General features: G+C 41.4%; 1 protein-coding gene across 1 annotated transcript; it reads right to left on the bottom strand.

Moving 5' to 3' along the window:
* Nucleotides 1-614: 614 nt before the first annotated feature.
* LOC125891450 (Krueppel-like factor 15) lies at nt 615-15,652 on the bottom strand. Its single transcript, XM_049580755.1, has 3 exons — nt 15,505-15,652; nt 12,178-13,768; nt 615-4,299 (listed from the first exon to the last, which is right to left on the bottom strand). Exons 2-3 carry the CDS (start codon nt 13,692-13,694, stop codon nt 4,131-4,133), a joined length of 1,686 nt encoding a protein of 561 aa, XP_049436712.1. The 5' UTR covers nt 13,695-13,768; nt 15,505-15,652; the 3' UTR covers nt 615-4,130.
* Nucleotides 15,653-26,817: the final 11,165 nt, after the last annotated feature.

Here is a 26,817-nt window from a genome sequence, read left to right on the forward strand (position 1 = left end):
TTTTTTGTGAAGAAAGGTGAAGCTTTAGCATATTAGCATATTTCTCACATACTAACGTACAAATATTACATATCCCTGATTTGCAGAAATGTACAATGCCAACATTTAATCTGGTGACTGGGTTGTTATGACCAGTAGTTTATGGTGGCTACTGTTGACTTAAGACAGATGCTCTGCTACTAAGTCAGTTTGCTGACTTTGTGACTCATCTTTACTTGTGCTATTGTTCCGCAACATTTTAGCACTTACTGTTATCCCAGAATTGTCACGTATGGCAGCTGTGGCCACTGTTCATTTTAATAAATGTATTAATGTATTTTGGTGGTCTGGAGTGCTTGATGTGGTTTGTAGAGAAAAGTGATAGCAGTTGCCTTTCATGTCGTCTTTTATGTTAACATCTAATCAACATCTAATTGCTGTTCATTTTTATTGCAGATTAATCTTGCCCAGGCCTGGCTTGAATTGAACATGTTTCCTGAGCCAACTAGAATAACTGAGTTCTGCTGAAGTGAAGGAAGAATCAGGACACTGATGTAAAAAAAGAGACTAAGGGATACTACAATAATAATACAACAACAACAACAACAACAACAACAGAAAACAAGTCTTTGGTTTTGGGATTTTTATTGTAAATGTGTTTTACGTAAGAACAAAAGCAAAAATATAACATTTTAAGCAACTCTTTCTTTGTAAAGTCTTTACAGAGCACACTACTCATCACATGTTTCACAATACTTGCAGCTGTATTGCAATTTGCACCTGACGAAGTGGCTGTGCAAGTCGAGAAAATGTCTGTGAAGGTATTATGAAACATTTCATGAGCCTTTTAATGTGTTGTGTAAAAACCTGACAAAAAAGTAAGTTGCCACATTTTTCACTGTATATTTGAATTATCACGTTATGTACTCTTTCTTTACATATTCTTTAAAAAATCTTTCACAATCACAGAAATCACTAGAAGAATATTTCAGTACTCCTTTCAAATGCATATACAGTATTTACATACATTCATGGGCTCACGAATGACGCCCATTCAGAAAAGCGTTTCTTCTGATTGTATGGAAGGAATGCCTGACATCGATAATACACTTCCCCCATATGGCATCTCGTTCCGCTGCTGCGTACTGAACACTTGTTTCAGCAAATCAAACACTTCCAAAAAACATTGATTCCAGTTCAAACTCTGACATTTCTTTCTTTAAACAGTTTCAGTACTGAATGTTATCAATTGATCCTCAACTTTATGGCACAGGAGATCACGTCTGAACTCTGTGCAGCAGGCATTTTGCATCCCTCCCATCACACATTTGGTTTAATTCAACTGAGATGCAGATTGACACACACTAAAGCAATCTATACAGGTAAATGTGATATGACAAAAAAAGCAAAACGGTCACTGTTCCCCTACAGTACAAGACAAAGGCATCTCATTTCATGGCAAGAGATTTGATATGTTCAAGACCAGGGAGAGATTTTAATGTGTCTTTTAAATGCTCTTCAATTTTCTATTTACCTTTGACGAATATGCTGTAACACGTAATAAGACCAGAGAAACTGAAAAGGATTCATAAAGATTTCCTCTAAATTTGTTATTTGATGCTGTAACGGCCCATAATTCCAGTCTCAACAAATGGGCAACAAGAAATCCAGTTACATTTAATATGCAGATCGATTCATTTTTCATTTTATGAAATTCATTTGTAGAAGGGAAAGGAAAAAGAAAACTTGATTTGGCAAGAAAACAGGCTTCAGTGTGAGAAAACAGAGAGCCATTGACTTGATGCCCCTTTAAGAAAGCTCCAATATAGTCCTTAAATTAAAGCAAGTCTATGTAACTTTTGAAAGAAGACATAGCATAGTCATTCTTTTCTAAACTGAAAGCTTAATTTAAAAGCAGTACAACAGTCCCTTTTTAAATTCAACACACTTGGGCATTTGACTGCTACAGCCTTACTTGGTCTGCTATGAGTGCTAGCTTATGGTGGCTAATGTTTAACACAGCCTCACAGACAAAGATGAAATGTACCTCTTAACAATGCATTACATGGTGGTGGACACGAAACATGTTAAAATGATGTGCTGGCGACACGAAAACAATGCTAATTCAAAGTCCATTATGATCAGTCGCAGTTTGGTTTAGGTCAGGGGTCGCCATTTTTGGCCAAAAAAGAAAAAAAAAAAAAGCAAATGAATTTGCCTAAGCACCATTAAATTCTATTTTTCCCCTGAGACTTTTCCCTTTTGGATTTGGAATCCACAACTAGCTTTGCTAGGAAGACCCAAGACTACTACCAAGAGAAAAAAAACCCAGCTGGTTACCTTAAGGATAAGATTAGGGTTATGGTTAAAATAATTTTGTATGGGACGTAAGTTACATAAACTTATGTGCTTTGCATAGTTATGTAAAGTACCTATGTAAAGTACAGTTACATTAGTCCATAAAGTCATGTAACTATGTTGACTTCTGGTTGCACATGGGACACAAACGGTAGTCTCCTGGTTGAAAGTCCATGTTTGCTCTTTATTCTTAATTTGTGTGTCCACCATTACAAAATATCCTCAACGATTTTACAATAGAATTGTTTTTGTGTTGCCAGCATATTATTTCATATCACCAAATATGTCATGCGCTGTTAAGACTTTGTGTCCATTTGTCATATTTCTATGAGACCGGGCTGCAATGTTAGCTATGACTCTGTGCCTCTCCTGTATTTATGTTATATTCTTTGTTTTATTCCATTCTCAACAAATGGAAAGAAAAGAAATCCTGCTTAAATTTGATATGTAAATAATTTCATTTCATTTGAGATGTAAAATTAGTTTGTATTGAAATTGATCTATGGAGAAAAGAATGGAAAACAGACTTGATTTGGCAGGAGAGGAGAAGAGAAATACGATGCGTTCAAGAGCAGCATGCAACATCCTTTCCTTGTGCCTCTCAGCAATGTGAAGTTATCGTCTTCTATTATTTTTTCGTATTTCTTGACAGCAGTGGCATGAAGTCAGTAAAGTGACATGAAGTAATGATATGGCATCACAACACCAGAAAACACATGTTATGATATAGGTATGATTCTGTAAATAATTTTCAACCTTGGCTTAAAAAATTTGAAGGATAATCAGTGGATGTAGCTGCAAACCAATTTGTTTGATCCAAACAGGCCATTAAACATTCTGCTAAATGGTCTTTCAACCTGATGAGACCAAAAAAGTTTTAAAGAGCAGTGAGTCAAGCCAAACCACAACACAACTACATAAAGTACTTGTGTCGTGTGGGCAGAAAACCAGAAATTTCATGTGTGCCAGTGCAAATTACACAGTGACATGATTTTTGTTCGTGAGCCGTAATTTAACAAGAACATGAGCATTGTTCTTGTATTTGTGGTAACTACAGTGTTTTTTCCTCTTCCTGTAACGGGGACTCAAAGGCAACAAAGACACGTAATCAAAGCTACAGGAATGTTGATGCATCATTTACTCTGCCGTCTATCGAGGAAGAATTAAACCAAGGCCCCAGTAGTTCCCAGTGTCCAGTAAGCTCTTGCTGTTGGGCAACAAATTAAATTCAAGCCATTAAGCGATGCATTTTTGCTATTACTTGGCTCCAGGAAGGTAAAAAAATGGGGTTTTTAAATAGTAGCAGACCCCTTAGTAATGCATTTTCATTTATATAAGGCTTTTGATTCCAGCAATAACAATAACACACACCTCAAAGTGTAAAAATACTCTGAGTAGCAAATCTGTCTTCAGATTAGATTAGCTAAAAGATTTGAGTGAGACAAAAAAAAAGTTGTAATATACAAGAAGCTTATTCCACCTGTGAGGGTGTGTCAAGTAACAGTTTTCTGTTTTAGTTTAGTTTTTACAGTCTTTTCCTCGCCACCCAATAAATTATAACAGTACCATGAATGTACGTCACGCGTACATATTTGAACATAAACACACACGAGCTCAAGGGTCCTGCACAGACTCCTTTAAAAGGTGTTTGGACTTTCACCCCCCTCTCCCTCCTCTGTCTTTCGTCACACACAAGTACACACACACACATACAGAAACGCAGCCCCCCTGCTGCCCCCCACCCCACCCCTCTCTCCTCTGAGCGTCAGTCTGTCAGAGTGGGGTCAGCAGAGTCAGTTTGCAGAGCGTCCTGTCCTGCTGCTTCGTGGAAAGCGGTGGACTTTGAGGTGTTTCGACAGGTGATCGCTGCGGGCAAACTTCTTCTCGCAGACGATGCACTGGTATGGTTTCACTCCCGAGTGGGAGCGGCGGTGTCGGGACAGCTCGTCGGACCGGGAGAACCTGTCAGAAGGAAAACCAGGATGTGATTTATGGAATTAAACTTTTTTTTTTCTTAACGTTAAGCATCTCTTAAAAAAATAACTTCCCAGTTGTTTCTTCCAAGTTTTGTGTTTCATTCCCTAATCACAGTTGTCAGTCACTCAATGCTACAAAAAATTAACAATTTTACTCTCATTTCGACCTCTTTGCGTAAATTAACCTGACTGTATAGAGCACTTCCTGTATAAAAATAACGGACACAGTCATGCTTCAAACGGCAAAATAACATAAAAGCCAAGTCAAGCTGTTTTATATGAGGGTAATCTGAGAGGTGTGACGCTATACAGTACATGTGCATTGCCCTGCCTCTTCTCCGTGAAGGTAAAGAGCCGTCCCATATTTAGCTCAACACATGAGCGCTGCAAATCTCAGCCAAGTCTATTCCTGGCCTGCTCTGCTCTCGTCTCTATGGGCTTCAATAAGGTTGGATATCATGGCAGTGAAGGGTTAAGTGGATGTATATGAGTGTGCGTATATCTGTGTGTCTATCTGTATATATTATTAAAGCTGGTAAGATCAAATTAATCTGTACCATGGATTTACTTCCAGTAGCAGCAGCAGCAGCAGCAGCAGCAGGCCGAAGGCATGAAGGTGATAATTCACAGAGATATAAAGACGTCACTCACAGTTATTTCAAACCATTTCCACTCTACACATGGATTACACAACCGGCCTATTCATCATTTTAATGGTCCAATAAAAGGAAGATAACTGACAGAGATTATAAAGCTAAACTGTGGAATCTTAAAGGCTTAGAAACTCAAAACAAACACTCAGACTTGATGACTCATTTGGTTAATTGTTTGGCAATGAATTCTTTTTTATCTGAGTGTTGGCTTGGGCTATAGTCAGATAACTAGAGAATATCTGCCTTTATTCCAATGACTGTCACAATTAGACTTGAATATATTCGTTTATAGTCCCTGCACCTATTTGCCTTTCATACTTTCAGGTTGTGTTTTATCACAGTGGCTTCTAATACTTGAAGTACAGATAATTAGTCACCAGAGTGCTGCAGGCATGACCGTTTTTTGTGGGCCGACAGGGAAATTAGTTTCGCCTTGGTTCCCTTGTCAAAAACTTCTATGGAATTATCCCATTGGATTTTGGATTGTTGCAGAAATTAAGCTCTGGGGCATTCAAAAGTTTACGATACTGACACATCGTTCAGCAAGATAACCTTCATAAACGAAAACCACTTTTATGACTTTTGAGGTGTAAATGTAGTCACCAGAAGTAAAAAGCTAACATGCTATGAACAAGCTACACTATAGTTACATGACCTGGTGTCGCTACCACAACAAGGCTGTAAAGACATGTTTGTGGTGATTTTCTATAGTTTCATTTAGCCATTTGTTAGCACCTGCCTCTCCTCCTTCAAAGCTTCAAAGTTCACAACTGGGGTGTTTACTGATGCATATTATGTTGTAGAACAGAATGTGAAAGTTAAGTTTGTGTCAAACACAGACCCTATTTCACCCATTCAAAAAACCTACTGTCTTCGAACCAGGAACCAGGAGAGCAAAAATGCTAACTCATTTCTGGGTTTTAGGACTCATTTCTGCAGTACTATGTGAAAACAAGACTTTGAGTCTACAGCCATGCCAAGCAGCCTAAGAGACTGCACTTAAACACAGTGGTGCTTTGAGTTAAATGCTAATACCAGCATGCTAACCTGCTGATGCTAAGCAGGTCTAATATTTCCTGTGTTCATGTTAGTTTTCTATGTGAGAATGCTAACAAACAAAATACAAAATACACACCAATTTTTTGTTACAAATTACAACCTGCTGATGATGCCAGATGAAAAGTTAAGTGATCACCAAAGTTACCTTGTTGTGAGCAGTTTCACTGAAGAACTATTTTCTTCCTACTGAACAACATCTGGCAGCCATATCACAGCGAAATGTAAACATCAATAGCGTCCCCCTTGGCTGAGCTGTAACAGTAGCTTGCTCAGTGGTGCTAGGTGAGCTAGTAGTAGGTGCATGCTTCCTTCAGCACAGTGACACGGTTGGAGGGTGTAGTTTGGTGGAAAGAAAATAGTTCCTACATGGAACTGCTCACAACAAGGTCTGTGTATTATCTTGAGTAACTGGATTATGATTTTTGGAAAGAGACATTTCTGTTGAGTTCTTCAAATGTATTTTGTTGGCACCACAAGCCGAGTGCCATCTAGTTCCATTATGTTAGAGAGAAAGCAGACATCTCTATGACCGATATCTCCAACTCTTGGCAACTCACACCAAAACAATCTAGGCTGATAAATAGCATTACAGGTAAGAGGAAAAAATATGTACTTAGATTTTGTAGTGAACTGTCCCTTTAATGCTCCATACAGCTGAGGGGAACTGCAGTTAAATGATAATTCTCTTTGGGTTCGCCACTTCAAGTGACCCGTTTTACATTCATAGTCACTTGATCAATTCTAATAATAAATCTAAATCTAAATTGATTAATTCAGCTTTGACAAAAACAAATGCTTTCCACAAGTGATAAAGCCTCCAGACAAAATGACTTTGTGTTGGCTTGCCTGTCATGAGAGTTTTTACAGATGTTAAAGGGATTAGACGGGTTTCCTAATCTACACCAAGAGGCATGTGGTTATTAAGATACAGATCTGAAACCACATCAGCCTTTTTATGCTCTGTACTTTATGTGACTACACATTTGTTCTTTATGGTAATCTGTGTGTGACGCGCATGCACACATTACACCCTAAAGCGGTTTATTATATCAGCTTCAAGCTGGGGCATGATAGAAACCATGTACAGCTATTCTACTGACTCAAACTGGGCTGGGGCCCAACTATAACATACTGCACCAACGGAGGGATCTTTCAACACGACATGCGTTTAGGATTTATGCAAATAGACAGACTGATTGTTCTTCAAATCCACATCTTTTTTTTTTTTTTTGAAAGACCTGATGGTATGCCAGTTCTCTCTCACACCCTCACCACCTGTCTCTCTCATGCTTCTATTGCTATAACTCTTCCTCTATTTCTTTATTCCTCCCCCTGCTAATGTAACTTCCTAAAGTTTCCCAGCTCCTTATACTCTAGAGATGGTGGACAAGGTCTCCACGTTCATAACTCCCTGGGGGGAGGGCACCTCTGTTGATCGCTTGAGTGTGTTTTTTACTAGCAGCTTAAGTCCTTGGGGCAGCTTGGCGTGGCTGTAGCACGACACATAGTATACATATTAGTGTGGGCGCTGTGGGAAACACATACGCAGGCTTTGTTCTGGCTTGTTCCTAAACTCTGCTCTGCAGCCGATGGAGCATAGTGAAAACAGTGAAGGTGGGGCTGTCAGGCTGGTTACACACCTGGAAAATTACAGTAACAGAGATATTGGCAAGCAAATGTACTGTACGGAGTTTTATCTGTCATCTTTGTCTCTTCTTGTTTTGTTTATCCTGTCAGCTCAAAGCTCTTCATGTCTCTTGTCACTGTGTTTATGAGTGGCTCACTTTCAACTCTGTTTAAGCTGGAAGGGAAATCACATTAATGCATGACAGCACTAATCAGTGACATAAGTTTGCAAAGCTATATACAAGCGACCATAAAACCTCTTTTGACTGGTTCTCCAGATGGATTTTCTTAAAGCAGAGAAGTTGGATTCAGTTCTTCAATTTGTTCTTTAGCTTTCTAGCTCGGTTTCTGGATGACCCCAGTCTCGCTGTTCCCCAGTCAGTAACATCTCATAATTGACTGACTGTAAATAAGTACTTTATCTTTACATATGAGGCGAGCTCACAGTGTCCAAATCTGATGCTGAATCAATCTGTCACAGCTCCGTCACTACCCAACAACACTGTTTTGTTGTAACGATGAATGCATCAGCTGACAAGGACAACAAGCCAGTGCCCTGATGACAGCTGCTGAGTACACACACGTCACAGTGTTATTACAGCAAACTGTTTGGGTTTGAGCCCAGCCGTCCAAACCTCACACGAGAGTCTCCATGCAGGTCCGAGCTGAAAATACAGCGTGCCCCTGTGTATGTTGCCTGCATATGTTCCTATAAGCGTTTACATGTGACTTTGACGGTGCATCCAGAACTTCATGACCGTAACCATAAACTACAGCCAAAGAAAGAGAGGGAAGAACATCCAGAAAGCTTTAAAAAGTTTGGCAAAGGAAGAAATATAACTTCCACTGTGTTCTATAAAGGAGTCCAGCCAATGAAATACCTCTTCTCTCCACTTCAGAGGGGGCAAACACATGGATCTGTTCTAAGGTTACAGAGGGTAAGAGTTGCCTGACTTCTTGGCCCAGAGGGAGCAGAGCGAGGAAAGGGCAACTGTAGAACACAGTATATTTCTGCTGTCATGTAAACACGGTAGAAGTGTATTTGGAGAGGACAGGGGGCATAATGTTTTAGTTCATGTAAAGAAATGCATGGCTCTCAACAGGGCTGTCACAGTAGGGGGGAAAGTGAGACTGATTACCCAGGGCCCCAGTGGGAGGGGGGCCTGTGAAAAGCCTGGAAAAAAATTTTTCCAGTGTTTTTTATTTCTAAGTAATAAGTACCATAACTAAATTAAAATAAGCCAAATAAATCAGATAAAAGACTGAACTTTGTTGAAAACAATTGTGTAAACTCTCTGAGGCCCCTTCCACCCCTTAAAGGTGCAAAATGGTTTAGTCCACCCCTGTACTACGTATATGTGTGTATGTCTGTATGCATGTATGTTAACATCATGACGTTTTGCAGATGTTGGGTGTTGGTCCCTATTTCTCCCCACTTAATATTGTTATTCTATGTCAAGAGAACGTTGGCATAAAATCTTTGAAGCACCTTGGAATTTGGTTACTTGACAACACAACTTAAAACCAATAAAATATCAGTGTCTAACAATGCTGGTGGCCAGCTGGGTCTAAATGGAGAAAGAGCCAAGTGAGTGACTGCTAATCCTGCTGGAGCACCAACGTACATCATCATGAAAAATTCTCATAAGGTGCATGAGAGAGACATAGATCAAGACAGGAAGGGTGGGGGGCCCTCAGGGACCACTTATGCATAGGGCCTCACATTTGGTGCTACACCCTCAAGTTCATAAAACGGCATCATGTCACCTGCAACAAAAAAGTGTTGCTGCATTACACTGCATTACTCTGACTGACTGGGGTACTAAAGACTCGGCATGTTTGTTGAATGTAGCTTTGGTGTTGGCTACATAATGGGCTTAAAGTAAGGAGAATTTCTATGCCTGAAATGTGTTTGGTGGTAAAAGAAAGAATGGAGTGAAGGGCGCTTCACAAAAAGAAGAAATTACCATGTACACACACAAGCAACACACAAATGGAAGATGTCAGAGATAGCCTACTTTGTGGTGATATAAGATGCAGGGCTTTTCAAAAGGCCATGGATTTGCCTGCCAGTTGGAGAAAGTAGCCAGCAAGGGGGGTCGGGGAACATGCTCAACCCAGAGATAAATTTTGGCTGTAAAAGCCCACATGTCTTTATTCCATCATATACACTGATCTTAGTTATTGCATATTATAATGGGTTTGCATACCCAAAGGAAACATGTAGTAAATAATTGTAATGGAGAATTGGGCATCTTGTGCAAGAAGCTTTTACGGACTGATCGGAACTTAATCACTACATCTTTTTTTATTAATCATCATTATTTTTTTTATTTCTGTATTATGTATGTATGTATGCCAAGTTGCTGCCAGATGCTAAAAACATAGCCTTGCTAGCTGCTGGCTAGTGGCTCATAGATCATGAGGGACAAGTAGCATACCTTACCAAGCATGTACCTTTAAACTCTGCTGTTGCATTCCATTGAAAGCTTGTTCAATGGCCGGTTGTTCTGATGTCACTCACCCGCACCTGTCACTTCCAGGCCAGTGAATAAACTGGAAGTTGTGATTTCATGGAATGCACAAAAAGAGTTTAAATGCAAGTGCTAGTTGTCAGTTTGTGAGACTTTTATGTGGGAGTGTTTTAAATTGTAGGAGATAATAGCAAAAATGCACATGTTTGGGGAGCACTGAGCATATGATTGGATAAATGAGACTGGGACTATGATGCACAGGTTATTCGACTGTTTGTAAACAGATGTGTTTACTGTTATTTAACACGGCCCCCATTTACTTCCATTCATCAATTTTTTTTGCAGTTATTGGATTTTCCATTCACCATGGAGGCATGCAAGAAAAAACAATGTCTTCCTCACAAACTCAACAAAATATGGGATGAGTGACTGATATATAGATAATCATCTTGGTAATAGAGTATTCCTTTAAACAATGTATAGGCGTCTAATGACATTGAGCTTTTTTTCCAGAATAACTTTTTATGTAACATGCTTACAAATACTTGGATGTAAGCCCAGAAATAATGCACTTGGTGAAAAAAGTGACAGATCGTGAGGGCGCTGTGCTCCACCTGCAGCCACTTAAAACCCTCAAGGAGTGCGGCGTTGCAGGGGAGATTGATAAAGCGTGAACTATCTGCTGATTCACTCTTTCTCATGCACTATAGCACATTTGCATTACTTTCCTCACCTAAAGGTATTACAAATTCTAACATCACCCTTGAACTCACATCCTTACCATAATGGAACCTTAACCATAATGCTTGCCCTAACTTAACCCAGCCTCCATCCATGTGTGGAAAGACATGGACACAAGCAGACACACACACCAGCAAGACTGTGTGCCCCTTAGGCAGTAACTCTTATGTGTAGAGGCATTTGTACTTTGGACAGAAGAGTTTAAATCAGGATTTTCTTACGTAGATGAGAGCAATGATTAAAGGACAGAAGAGAAAATTACACCAGTCTGAAGAAGCCAAGAAGTCTTTAAAATGTAGCATTGATTAAAAACTAATTCTGGGTGCCAAGACAAAATGACTGAAGTGAAACTTAATTTATCTCTATATCTCTGATGCATGAATGCGTGTGTGCATGTGTGCATGTGTGTGTGTCGAGTGGTTGCAGACAGTAAGCAAACAAGTGGAATAACTAGCAGGGGGCAAAGTCTGCCTGCAGAAAACTTCAAAAAGCGTTCTATCTAATCTACAACTTGAGCCATGGTACAAAAACACACAGATAGTGGGGGCACAGCCAGCATGTACAAAGTGTAATGTTCTTGAATAGACTTGAATGTAGTTTCCCTCAAGATGACCCCTTTCCCCCTCCATCCATAAACTACCTATCTAAACTGGGCCTTCTGAACCCTCTCATTGGATGTTTTACACATATTTTTGTGCCCATGAAACCTTTTTCTCTCCTGTAAAACAATTCATTGGTTCTCTTAAACTACGTGGTGACATCAAAGACACTCTTTGCAATAATGTGAAGGACTTATGACTATTTTCTGTTTCTATGAAAAGGATGAAAACCAACATGTTTCAGCCCTCAGAAAGGCAGACAGTGTTACAGTTTCTTCTTATATCTGTAACAGCCACAAAAATAAGCACCTCCATTGTCGTTTTTTAAACGACGAACTTATCTCATTAAAGTCTACACACAAAGGAAAAGTCAGTTATCTACAGCTATCTTCAGGTGTCTGTATATGAGTTCGGAAGTTGATAACCCTGGTTACTGTAATCTCTGTAGTGTAGATAAACATACTTCACACTGCGAGTGCATTATATATACATTAACACTTTATATGCACTGTACGTCTTATCCACCCATCAATCTATCATATCCTTTTCCTCATCCAACCTTTGATCACTTCCAGATTACAATGTGTTCAAGTCTGAGGCAAGAGTGTTCTGATAAAGCTCTGATTTATCTCTCCAGTCAATGAATGCTCTCGTCAGCACATTCATTACTTGAATTAGATTTTTCAAAAAAAACACACACAGTTCTGCTCACCTCCATCCACAGCCGGGCCACGTGCAAGCGAAGGGCTTCTCCCCCGTGTGCCTCCTCAGATGGGCTTTAAGGTGGCTGCTCTTGGTGTACATCTTATTACAGCCAGGAAACGAGCACTTGTGCATTTTAATGAGGTCTGCTACCGCATTCTTCTGGTACCTCTGACCTCCAGCAAGGACCCCTGTAGTTGAACTTGCGCCTAACCCGCCTTCCCCAAGCCCGATGGGTTTAGCGGCAATGGGCACTGGTGCGATCCGGACAAATTTGGGGGAAACGGTGGTTCCATTTTTGCTCGAGCCAGTAATGTTTGTCGGGGAAAGCAGCTGCGGTACTAAGGCAAAAGTCTGCCCCTGGATGTTGACCAGGAGTTGGGCGATTTTGATATCCGACGGGGCCTGGGTTGGCTGGGATTGGGTTTTTGGGGGTTGGGTTTGCTGGGTGACAGCATCTGATATGGCACTAGGGTTGGGCTCTTGTTTGATCTGTATGGGCTGGATTTGTAGGATGACTGGCACAGTGGAGGCACTGGTACCTTCTGATGAAGCTGGCGGCGAACCACAATCCTCCTGTTTGATCCCATCAACACTACTAGTAGAACTAGAGCTAGCTGCACAACTAACATCCGCTGCTGATGGTGAGCTATCCATGTCAGATGCACATGGTGTATATTTGGTCTCTGTGCAGGAGGAGAGTGGAGAATGGGCCACTGGCACAGTCTGATCTGAGTTCTGTGACACTGATACGGGTTCCCCTGCTAATGTCCTTGAACATTTTGCCTCAGCATCCTCTGACATTGGTGACATTGCCTCATCACTCCCCTCCTCTTCTTTCTCCATTGCCACTGTCATGTTCTCCTCCAGGAACTCCTCAATCTCTTCCAGTGTTGGCTGAAAGAGGAGCGCCGCAGGATCCTGCAGGTCATCCAGGAAGACCGGGAACTCGTAACAGTCCTCTTTGGCGTGCTGCTGGAGACTCAGCCGCTGCTCTCTCTTGGACTCCCAGGCCAGGCCCATGGGTAAAAGAGGGGCAGATGAGGATGAAGAAGAGGCTGGGGAGGAGAGCAATAGAGAGGATGATAGAGGAGAAGAATGAGAGCTGCTGCTGGCGTTAGAGCTTAATGAGGTGGTGAGGGAGGCCTGCGAGAGGAGGAGGTCCAGCAAGCTGTCTTGACTCTCTCCTCCTGAGGAACTACAGCTCCCACTACTGCTCCTGCTGCTCCTGCTTTCATAGCTGGAGCCGAGAACGTGCCGTAACGTCGGCGACGAGGACTCAGGGCTGGAGCAGAGGGAGGAACGAGGGCTGGAGGAGTCACTGAGGTCATCCTCAGAGAGGTGAGGGGAAGAGGAGAGCGTCATCCCTTGATAGGGGTGGTGGTGATCATAGATGCATGCTTCAGTTACCATGATGCCTGACAACGTGCCACCGTTTGTGTGGTGACAGAGGCAGTTGTAGTCAGACCCCGGGGAGCCGCTGTAATACAGGAAGGTCTCCTCACCAAGCGGCAAGTGATCCACCATTCCTGTGCGGATGAATGGCAGCTGGGCTCTGAAGATCAGTCTATTCCACTGGATGAAAAACTTCTGTCTTCTTCCTGCAAAAGACAAATGAATCAGTTCATCAGTCATGACAGTGACAGAAATTTGTGTTAAGATTGGACGGCTAACCAGCAAAACTACATTGTCGTTGTATATAAAAAGGCACTGACCACCTGCTCTGACTGTGCTGGTTTTAATTCAATCTAACTTTACACTTAGCAGGTTTGTGGGATGAAATCATTTCTAAAACACCAGCATGACAGCACAGTACCACTTATTCAGGCCAGTCTAACCTGGGGTTAATGTTTCACCTGCCATACCTCAAGTTTAAACTGAGTCAGAATAAGTAAACCAGCAGAAAGGCCTAAATTTATGATTATGATTTGGTCTCTATGCACTACCTGCTGTTGGTTTAAGAGGTCTGCAGCTGATGGCACTTCAAAAGGAAAATCAACCACGTGTGAAGGAAGTGGAATTTGAAGACTCTCTGTGTGTGTGTGTGTGTGTGTGTGTGTGTGTGGACGCTGCAGCTGCTGGCTCAGACTTCAAGCTGACCATGTGGAATCAGGGGTTCCCATTTCTCACCACTTCTAACATTAAAGCCACATGGTTCTGCTGTCACTTAATGGTGTGTTTCCATTTAGTTCCCCCTAGAGGTCCTTGTTACAGCCTAACCTGATAGAAAATAAAAATAATTGCAATGCTGCATACCTTTTAGAGACATACACAGCCATACACAATTCAAACAGAAAGGTAAATGCAGTGGTTAAAAGGGTGATATTTTATCACAGGCATCCAGGCAAAGATCAGCAGATTTCAATGGGATGATGAGTAAAGGATTTAGTGTCTATTTTTATCCAGCAAACAGCCCACAAACAATGCACCGCATCTACATTTACATGGATTAAAATTCAAATGGCCTTAGACGCACAGAGTAGCTTATGATGATTAAATATGACGATAATATCCCTTTGAAGACCTTAAAAGGCTGCATGTGCACTGCATGAACAACAATAAAAAGGGAGACTGCAAACAAAATGATTGTGCGCCCTCTTCTGTAAAGATAAAAAGCTGCCTGTTTCCAAAGTGAAGCTCGGACACCTCCAGAGGTCCTCACAGCTGGTCCAGAGAAATATTCATTACTACACTCACTGATTATTATTGGTCTTATAACTTCATTTACTTGGATGTACACAGTCACAGGACGACATAAACAACTGTTCTTGTGAGGACTCGCTGATGTTGTTCCCCACCTTCAGTGAGTTATGTAATGTGATTTAACGCCAAAATTCGACAGAAACGGTTGCCTCTGTGATATCTCATATGGCATCGGAGGGGCCGGTGTCGGCTGTTGCTGCGCTTGGCTGACACCTCATGGGAAAAAGTTTGGAAAGAGAGTTTGGCAACACCTTGGCTTCCAGTCCAAGTCTTAAGTCACTTGTCCTATGGTAACCCTGCCGCCGTGAAACATCAAAGAGGCTTTGACAGCATGATGCGCTCCTGGTCTCCACCACGCTGCAGGAACAGTCTGTCATGGGGGTTAACTCGACATGCTTAACACTGTGACAGCTGATACGATCACAGAAAAATTAAGTCCTGATATTAGTTTACCATGATACAGATAAGGTTGGTAACACAGTGTCGCTACAAGTGCGCAGAAGGAGTAAAGATACCGAATTCCTCTCCATTCACTCAGCAGCATGCTTCCCACCGCACTCCACGAGACAGAAAGCAAGCACGCACAGTGACACAAACACTTTTAAATCACAGCAGTCACACTACTTTGACTCACTTGTATATGTGTGGAATCCAAAACTCCGCTCCTCGGCGACGTGCGCTCTCCGCTTGAAAGTAGCTGTCAGTGCGTAATGGTGCGTAATGGCAATGTAGGTCCACGACACGGTCTTTGCATAGCTGTACGCCTCCACTCTCTCTCTCTCTCTCTCTCTCTCTCTCTCTCTCTCTCTCTCTCTCTCTCTCTCTCTCCCTCCTTCACACACACACACACACACATACACGCACATACACGCACTCTCTCTCTCTCTCTCTCTCTCTCTCTCTCACCCTCCAGAGGGCTGGTAGTTCGCTTAAGCATCACATGATCGGAGCTGGGCATGTTATATCAGTCAAATTAGGGGGGTCGGCTCATGAAGGCTCGCCTGCTCGGCGCGCCGCAATTGGCTCTCGGTAGAGAGAGGCCGGATCAGGGTCTGGCGTCAATGGAGGGAGGGTGTGTGTGTGTGTGTGTGCGTGTGTGCGTGTGCGTGTGTGTGTGTGGTGTGAGTGAGACCAGATCATAAAATCGCTTTCATCATACCCTTTTAATAACTATAGAGGACTTGGATAGGTCATGCAGCTCTTTTCATTGTTTTGTCTGTATTTACATTTTGCTACTGGTATAATGTGCCTCCAGTGAGTGTGTTATATGTGTAATTTTAGTTATTTTCAGATGTTACATCATTCAATAATGTCATATAGGAATAAAGAATTTGCACCTTAAAATGTGTTTGTTAATTTCTGTGGACTAACATAGCTTATGATACTTAAATTGCCAAAAATACATAAGAAAAAAATAAAGGTACACATCTCAGCCTTTTAGTTCAGTTAGTCTTCTGCTGCCTGGAAAGCACACTGAGCTTTTTGCCCATTTCAGATGGCCGTGGCTGAATAGGTGGCTGGGTGACTGAGTGAATGAGGGAGCCATTGAGTAGGTAAGTGAGTGTGTTTACATGCTGCCTAATAACATCAGTAATAGAAGTTTTGCTTTCACTCCAGCTGAGCAGACCTCATATAAACACCTCCGCCGGGCTGAAGTAACTTTGCTGGCTCCAACCTAATTAGATTTGCCTGCGTAGGTTAGATTACCTTTCAGTGTGTTTGGATAAATGATCCACTCTCAGCCTGCTTGTAAACATCAGGAGTGTTTCAGTGTGTACTTGTATACAGTAGAGGGTCAGTGGCTATTATGCTGTGTAAAAGGATACATAGTGTCACACACTGAGGAGGTTTGTTTTGCATAGAACTCTGCTACTACTATTGTTACTGCTACTGCTACTGATACTGCTGCTGCTGTTACTGCTGGTGGTGCTGGTGCTTCAGCTGATTATGTTGCTTTCCATTTTCCTTGGAAGTCTGAGCTGGGAGTGACGTTACACTTGAGTTGACCTCATTCCAGTACAACAAGTCAGAAAACCAAGCTGTTGTTTGCAAAACCAGTTGATAACAATGCCACATGGCATTTTGCACTAACAAACATTGTAGCAACATGTTCACAGATGGAAGTTGGACAGTACTGTGTGTATGGGACAGAAGTACTAATAAGCAGTGTTTTACAACAGCTTTCACCACTGTTGATGTGCGGAGCAGCCATCTTGGATTTCAACGTTGGGGTTGGCAAGGTTTCTCCAACTTTTTGAGACAACAAATCTGACATCAGGGGGCATTCCAGTTGAATTTCTGACTGGGAACTGGAATGCACCATTGTCCTGCTACTACTTGGCCTACTGTAGTCCTACTACTACCGTTAGTGTTGCTAAGACCACAAAGACTACTGCTGCAACAACAACTACCCTGACAGTTAGTCTAGTATAAATAACTACTAATACTGGTACTGCAACTACTACTACTACTACTACTACATTTGCAGTTCTGCTAATGCTACCACTAACAGTAATTACTGCTACTTCTACAACAACTGTATGATACAATAGCTACAAAGACTGTATCCACAAGTACTTCTCTGAGTAGGCCTAGTATCGTACATACTGACTCAGGGTCATCTTAAAATCAAAACTGTAATTTACACAATGTGTTGTGCCATGGATTTATAAATAGAGCCAAATACAGTAGGGCTTCGTTCATTTCTATGAAAGTGGTTCAGTGGTGCATGAAGCCAAAAAAGGGCCCATAGAGCAAGTGCGCTAGAGACTTCTGCCAGCTGGGCAGATACCTTCTGGGTTAGCCCACTGTTAATGTAAATGGAGATAAGATAAATTAATCATGTGGTTCATCTTGACTTTCAAATGTACCGGCCAAATTAATTGAATACTTATAATAAATCATGTCACGACTGGAGTTCTAATGCTATGAAAAAACATGTATCCACTGATTTACAGGCATCTCTTTCACAATGTTAAGCCTATGGAGAAAAGTCTTCTAGGCCCCATGGCATCACATGATAAACGCGGAAGTTGTTACCCACACTTAGGCCACTATTTCAAACTGGCTGCAAAGCCTGGCACTGTTCCTGGGGACTTTTGGGGGGAGTTTGTAAAAGCAGCAGTTCCATCCATCTATCCATTTTCTAACTGCTTATCCTTTTAAGGGTCACGGGGGGCTGGAGCCTATCCCAGCTGACATTAGGCGAGAGGCATGGTACACCCTGGGCAGGTTGCCAGACTATCACCGGGCTGACATGTAGAGAGTGAGACAGACAACCATTCACACTCACATTCACACCTACAGACAATTTAGAGTCACCAATTAACCTATCCCCAACTTTTATGTCTTTGGACAGGCATCGTGGTATAAATACACTGGGCATGGCCAAGGTGCGATACATCTGCTGTAGCATGCCTGCAGCAGAGCATGTACACAGCCCTCCAACTGTTAAAAACTACACAAAATTGTCTAAAAAAACAAGTCCAATCTATTTTAAAATTAATTAAAATGAACAACTCATCCTACCAGAGGCAATGATTGATTGTTTGATTGATTTCTGGAAGACGGTAAGACAGTAATCCAAAGGATGACATGCTAAAGTAAAATACTTATTTCCAGCATGGTCCTTGGTGTTACAAATACAATAAAAACTATCCAGTTCATCAGTAAATAGCTGAGCTAAGCAACCACGTCATCTCTGTGCCCCATGTATTTAGGCCTTCATGAGCGACAAAGTTTGCTTAAGGTGGGAGGGAGGGGAGGTTGATGGATCAAACAAAAACAGGACTTTCATCAAGGAGACCAATGTTCATGTTCTATGTGAAACCAAAAGTCAACGTAAAGTTATTTTAATAACATAACATAGTAGTATGTCGTAGTATATGTCACTGTGACCATTTTGACTGTCGTATACAAACTTTTCGGTAGGGGTGCTAATTTAGGAAACACTACTGTGGGTCATATTAGAATGTAGGAAAATACAGTTTATCTGGTCATACAGGTTGGGGGACTTGTTGGAATAGTTGTGTAACAAATGAAAAAGGAGAGCTTGAGAGAGAAGTCCAAACCCAGCTTACTTCTTACCTGATTGTTGGATGTCAGAAATATGCATGAGCATGGGGTTTCCAATATCGTTTGACTGTCCAACAAGCAATTCTCATTACACTGTCGCACTGTTTTAGCTTACTGGGACGTTTATTGGAGCAGAGCCATCATTTATGTAATTAGTAACACCTGTGTGTTTCCTGCTTTGACAAGTCAAAATGTCTGCTGGGAAAAAGGGCCTTTACTTGTGTGATTCCTACCACTGCTGCTACATACAGTGAACACCTCATGTGATTTTGTCTATGATAACAGTTTGAGTTTAAATGTTCTCCTTCTCAATACATTTGCTTTACTCACAGATGAAATGGACCACAGCTCATTTAGAAAAATGTCCAGCCTCTCTCAGTTGATACTGACCTGGAATCACACAGAGGTCTTTCCTTTTAGGCTGCTGGATACAACGTGTTTAAAGAGAAGCAGGGCAGCTGCTATTCACTGCATCCAGTCAACACTTGTCTGTTTTCCCACACAGATTACATCTTCGTTCACATCAGTAGTGAGCTTGTTAAATATATGAGGAAGTCCTGGTATCTTGTTAGGCTAGGCTCCACAGAAGCTATCCCTATGACTGATTTTAGGTCCCAAGATATATATTTTAAGTCTAATTTGATGTTATATTTGAGGGAATGCAGGGTTCAGTGGGATTACTGACCAACAGAGTCTAATGAAGTCCACAGAGGTTCTTTTCTCTGCCCCACAAACTAATTGGTTTCGGCTGCTCTATTCAAACTCACAAAACACCTACTCGTGTGCATATTACGCAAGCACCAGATGGACCTAATGAGTCAAATTGATTTATTTCCTCTGGTAATGCTTGCAGTGTGCCAAAAGTGAAATGGGGAAAACGTGTGCATCTTGGGTGCATTTTTCAAGCTTGTAACGATTACAGATGATATCCTTAAAAAAGCTGGCACTCTGACCAAGAAGCACTTGAAAGGGGTTATGGGTGAAGTATGAGTTTCTTATCCATTTTGGACAAGGTGGTTATCAAGAACATGGAGCACCAAATGCAGTTATGGTTGTAGTATTGAAAATCTAAAGCAAAGTAAAAGTGATAATGATCATTTGAGTAACAGTAAACAAGTACATGGTTAATAAATTACTCAAAGTGCAAGTGACATCTTAATTCAATAGTTCAGTATCTGCAGGTCAGTGCAAAAATAATGAACAAAACAGCACTTGTTGATACAACTCTTTAATGAAGTAGATCAGTCATTAATGTCATTATCATAACATCCAAAGCTAACATTACATTAACACTGCTAATGTAAGCTAGCTAACTACATTTTCATCTGCAGTGTAGATAAAGACAGATGACATGACAGCTCCCCAAAAGTGCAACTGAAACACCTTGATCGCCCCCTGGTAGCTGGCTGCAGTATATATTGCAAAGCCCGTCCTCTCAATGTTACCAGATGGGACATGGGCCAAACTAAAAACTCAAAGTACACATCAAATTAACTTTTCCAAAGATGGTTTCCGTCATTTAAGGCGGTTTTTATCAGGCTGCTGTATGTTCAAGTGTTAATTTTTCTTCTAAGCTTTGTTTTAATTAGTTATTTATTGCAATAAAGCTGCGTTTTTACAGCATGATTGACAACTGTTTGAGCCAGTCGGTGGGCTCGCATTCAGTGGTGCTGCCCCAGATTGGTCAGATGGATGTATGGGGGGAAACTTGATGCCACATAGATTGCTACTGTTGCAGATTCTGGCAGATGGCAGCGGCTGTATCCAGAATAGTTTAGCTTCTCTTCTGTAAAGTGGGGGTAAATGGAGACATGTTACCCTTCTTTACATACAGTCTATGGTGCAATGCAGCGTACCCCTTTACAATGGTTCATATGATATCCTACAAATTAGCGCCCCACAAATGATGTTATTTACTTAACGTTAGGTTATGTACTGTAGGTCAGGTTCAGGCTGGTAAAGGTACTGTGGTTAGATCTAAGAAAAGAAACACAGTAAGGACATACCTTAAAGTGAGGTTTACTCAAAGGTCACACAGCTCCAAAGATCGGTCCCCTGAGAAGAGGCCTGGTGGAAGTGCTTGTGACTCATCAACCTCCCCAACCTGCCTCCTTATGGGGTCCGCTTCCTCCCTTATTCAAATCAGTGCATTGGCCACGTGATTGCAGCCCTCCCAAGTACATGGATTATACACAAATTATTGGCTCATGATTACGTAGGATATGTATGAATTTTGGTGCAATACTTTTTGTTGGAAAATGTACAAACAGAGCATGGGAACAGTCTGGTCCAACTTATTTCAATGTACTTGAAGTAGTTAGAAAGGGAGTTTTTGAATGTGAATATCTCAGTGTTTTTTGGGAGGCACACCAAGCACTTCATCATGTGACTGTTGTCTGGTTTAAATTTTGGTATGAACACTGTGACCAGATGTGGTCAGGGATTGTTGCTGGAAGCTACTTCTTGTTCTGGGTTTTGCTCTTTCGTCATCACATCATGGTCAAAAGACAGGTGGTGCTTCTTTGTCTTCCAGGCAGCTGGAACTTGGCCTCAGCAGAAGAGGTACTCTGAATGTTGCATCCTCCCCAAAACCTAATACTGTATTAAGAGCAGACTAGTTGTAGCAAAGGTGTAGATGGCAAATGTGGTGAATTAAAAAGTAGATTACTGGCTCAAAAGTACACTAGAATAAAAAGTAGAAGTACAGTACAAAAATGTTACTCACCTGTATTACATGTAACGCTTTACCACCATGGATGGTGATGGATTACTGAATTGGCCTACCAGGCACAGGCTCCCAACTTTTCAAATACTGACTCAAGTATCAGGGGCCCCGTACCCTTCACCTGCACAAAATTACCTCAACAAGACTAAAAATGACCACAGTGATTACAAAATGATTACAAAAACACACAAAACAACCACAAAGAGACACAAAACTGCAACAAAAATGCATAATGACTATACAGAGATGTAGAAATACCACAAAGTCTTGCTCATATGTAAGAAAGGTGGTGGGGACCTTTGCAAATCTGTACCCAGGGACCCATTTTCTCATGATCCACCCATGGTTATCACCCACCCCTGGTCAAGTCCAGTTGGTGATATTGGCAACTGCGACTTTGTTGTGATCCTTGAGCGGAGATTTAAGATTACACACAGTTTTGTTTACCCCTTTCAATCTGTAACCAGCAGCCAGCTGACCCAGACCCCTGCAGCTTTAAACCCTACCATGTAAACAGTAAGCTGAAGCAGTTCACTGGGTGACTGGAGCAGGTCTGTGGATGAATTTACACTACCGTGTAAGAGCTGATTATTTCCCTTCAGCCGACACTGTACGAATCTGAATCAGGCTTTATTTTATGTGTCAGTGGCTGCGAGATGATCAGGTCGGTGGCACAGCAGTGGAGAGAACACTGATCCATCTGTGACCTCCTCGGAGATGCTAAAAATACATTTCCAGGAAAAGTGTTTTTTGTGAGAGATTACATTTATTACAGGACACTTCACCCTTTGCCTAAAGTTGCTGTTTTTCTCAAGTACCCAACACACACATGTACACACATCTATTTTCAGACACTCTCCTGAGACACTCACAGTACCAACAGCAACGTGAAATGTTTGTAAAAACCCAGCTTGTTGTTGGGAACAAAGATTCCCTCCGAGAATTACGCAACAAGTTTTTTTTTTTAATAAAGCTGCGAAGAACCTCAACCCTTCCACCCCCAGCCATCACCACCGCTGCCACCAACACAAACAACCCTCTTGTGTCTAATGCACTTCTTAGACAGCTTAGTTGGCTTTTAGTTACACTGGCAAGTCTCATCCTATTTAATGGATTAAGTGTCCTTGCCTTTTGCCTACATACTGATTCGCATTTAAGGGTATAGTGTAATTCATACAGAGCCGCAGTGCAGCAAATAACCTTTGTTGATACTGACTCTTGTTTGTGCGTTTCAACTTTGCAACGCATAAAGCTGCTCACTTTAGATTACAGCCTGACAGCCTGGCTCATTACAGATACATCATTATCTGTATACAGTGCATGTTGACTGATAAGTCTCAAGATATTTCAGTGCTATTTTTATGCAACTGTAATTGCTGCAACTGCTGAGCCAGGTCTGAGATTCAGTGGCAGCAGGCCTAACAAAAGTAGCCCAGACATCCTTCTCCACACATCCAGCTCCCCCTGGGGGATCTCGAGGTGTTCCAAGGCCAAATGGGATATCCAGCCAGAGTGTTATGCCCTGTGGTCTCCTCTAAATAAGATGTGTCTATACCTGCGCAGGGAGGCATCCAGGAGTCATCCCAATTAGATGCCAGAGACATAGAAACTGACCCTGTCGTGCTCTCCATTCCAGCATAACACATAAGCAGCGTACATTAATAACGATGGCAGATTTACCACTCAAAGTTCTTGTTATTTTTGGAACAATAGTTCCTTGATTTCAGAGAAAGGCACACAAGAACAGACTTCTCATTTACCAACACATTCTCACTCCCAACTCATCAAATACTGATGCTTGGTCAGTGGCGCATAAGACCCCGCTGAACAAAATAACCACTAACACCCGCAAAACATCTGGTTACAATCGGCATTCAAATTCAGATCAAATGACCTTACCGAAGTCACAAGTGTTTATCGGCTCCGGCTCCAATCAGCATACATGGAAACATCCAGGTTAACGTGCTAAGTTTAGCCCATTTACATGCAAGATGCAATGATGAGCTACTACAAAATATTGTTCGTCTCTGCCCATGCAGCGCTCAAACATCCATCTTAATCAGTCTGTACCAAGTTTGAAAGAGAAAGAAGAAACCACTGAAAAGTTTTTACAGGCCTCCATGCTGCTTTCTACTGTTTACTATCTGTTTTTTGGCCTGTCCGGGACGTGGAACATGACACAACAAAACACAAACACGCACACACACACACACACACACACACACACACACACACACACTCTGCTGCAGAGCCGTGTACAAGACTCTGGTCTACTGGCAATAGGAAATGAGTCTATTGCCTATTTTTCGCAGGTTTACAGCTGGTTAAAAAACCTGCATACACATGCTAATTTTGGTGGAAAGGGGGTATGAGAGACGTAGCATTGTTAGCTAACATGGAGGGCCACTGACCAAGCGTCGGTATTTGCAAAGTTGGGAGTAAAACCGCAGATTAAGATGACAGATTTGATCAATTTTATTTGGCTAGCTAATTTACAATAATTAATGAGTTGGTTGGATAATCTTCCAGCTGACTCTCCTAAATAGGAACCTTGTAATTACATGATTGATGGCTAAATACATGATATGTTGCTAAAACACTAGCAGCTATAGTAGAGCACTGTAAGGAATGCTGCATGCTGTTGGTATCTGACTCCAAAATCAAGTATCCATTGAACTCTACTTTTTATCAGGATTATTTTCTAATATCTTTCCATGATATCAGACTATGTCAACTGTGAGTTTAACACACAAATAAAATGACAATTGAATACACTAAAAGTGGAAGATATGTGCATTATTATGGTTGAGTGTTACGGTAACATTTGGCTCTTGGTGCAGATGGCAGTGGACGTTGAGTGAAGCAACACATGACACGTTGGTCAGAAGTCCAGGTATGTTTCAAGATTAAAGAGCGAGAGAGAAAGTGAGAGAGACAGGTTAATGAACCGAGACTTCAGACATAATGACGCACATGATATGTGACAGGGTTCACAGTTCCACACAACATTTATTCTGTGTTTTTAACTGTTTTTTGTCAGCGTAGCTGCTTTGCTCTGTCACTGGATGTCCATACATCCTGCACTTATTTACTCTTCTTCCCTTTTCATTTGTTTAACCTATAAAAACACGGCCAGGCCAGAGTGCATCGCCTGCCTTTCAAGGTCGTGAGCCAATTCTGTCGTCAACAAACCCGAGGGGTCAAGCTTTTACTGGTGGAGATCTGCCTACTTACTTGTACACACACACAGTTTTCTGAAATATTTCTGATACTGGGATTTTTTTCATGTTGTTGATTGTTTCATCTCCCAAAGCAGATTTTCCTCCTGTTGTGGATTTTTTTTAGTGAATATTTAACAATATAAGGCCTGTGTAAATAGGTTAGTCACTATTCAACCTGATATCTGAAACCAGATATTCCCTTTATAGGATCTAACAGAGAAGTCTCAACCCTCTCTCTGTGAGTGGGTGTCTGATATAAACCTGATGCAAATATGGAAGAAAGGCAGTTTACTCAGACCCAAACCCACGGATGGCACCAAAATATGCAAAATCCCCATAATGCCTGCTGTGAGATTAATGTCCCTGCTTTGTTGTCTCTGCTAATGCTTTCTACTGGCTGGTGGCCAAGAGGATCAGGTGCATAAAAGATGGTCTTGTTTGGCTTTCATTTGACTGCATTTCTCAGTCAAGGGTTTATTAATGAGGTGGAGTAATGTACTATAGGTACGGGTAGCCAATAGGCGGCAGGAACTTGTTGTTTTCAGTTAAATTAGTGAAATATTGCATTTAATAAAACCTAACCCAATCGCCAGAACAAATGTTGGCATTGTACCTTTCTGCAAACCACGAGTTCTATTTGTTCATAATTATGTAGCATTGAAATTTTACATTTATTTACATTTCAACAACATCGTGGTTAAGTTGTGCTTAGGTTTAGAAAGAAAAACCAATTGTTTATGGTCAGGAAAAAACTGTATTTTGGCTTGAAATACCTGCTTTTCAAGGCACTATCCTGGCAGGAAATGCAGTGATGTCCCAGTAAAATACACAACCGCTTTTTGTGGCACTATTCCTGGTGGGAAATCAGTAATGGGTCGCTTAAAAACAACCATTTTTGTTGCTTATTGGTTTTGAACAGAGGTCTTAAATGATCTGCAGCTTGGCAGGTGATCCACCTAGGTGCCAATCCGTCCACCATCTCCTATGCCTCCTAGTGACAAAGTCAGTTCATTTACTATGTCATATAACAAATGCTGATATGATTTGTATGAAACGTATGAGTGTAATGTAGTTGTGGTGTGCAGAAATGTACAATGCCAACAGTTTCTTCACCACAGATCTTAAAAGCAGAAGTTCATCTTGTTGGGGAATTTGCTTATTTGCTTTCTTGTCAAGAATTAAGTAAAGGACAATGCCCAACAGTTGTCCGCTATCAGTTTTTTATTTCACTTATACCATGGTCATTTACCAAAGAAATACGAAGCAAGAGTAGTCATTTAAATTTGTATGTTTTTTGCAATCAAATGTAAAGTTTTTTCATAAACCCTGGTAACACCTGAGGGCTTACCTAATACCTGGAACAGTCATTACCTCCCTGTGAGATTCTTATGCAATGGAAACCTTATTCACTACTCCAGTTTATAGGACGAACCTCAGACATGACTTAGCAAAGGGAGATATCTCTTGTCTGCTGAGCTCATAGAACCCTTTGGCCCAGCTATTAGCAAGAAAGCTAACATTGTGCTAACAAGATTCAAAGTCAGTAACATTGCATACAGCTGACAACAGTAAATACAATTTGACAGTCGACTGCTCTCCCTGAGAAGCCATGAGCTGAGAGGATTCATTGTGTCACTTGGTCTTTAACGTTAAGTATTATACCTTTAAAAGCATGACCTTTTGCTGCTAGGATCTACTACGCTGTAAAAAGTAATAAATAACTTCAGTCATCACCACCATTGTTTTCCAAACCTACCCAGGTCCCAGATACTGCTGTTTCAGGACAGAGGCTGCAGTGTTTAGCATTGCTGTCATGGCTATTGCCATGCTCCGCAGAGAATATTATGCCTCCAAGTCCTGGATCTGTAGTCCTAATCCAAACCGTTTACAGACACAGAGAACAAAGCTTTGCCTTTATTCATACTCC

Source organism: Epinephelus fuscoguttatus, linkage group LG7, assembly GCF_011397635.1.
Source record: "Epinephelus fuscoguttatus linkage group LG7, E.fuscoguttatus.final_Chr_v1".
Classification (NCBI taxonomy): domain Eukaryota; kingdom Metazoa; phylum Chordata; class Actinopteri; order Perciformes; family Serranidae; genus Epinephelus; species Epinephelus fuscoguttatus.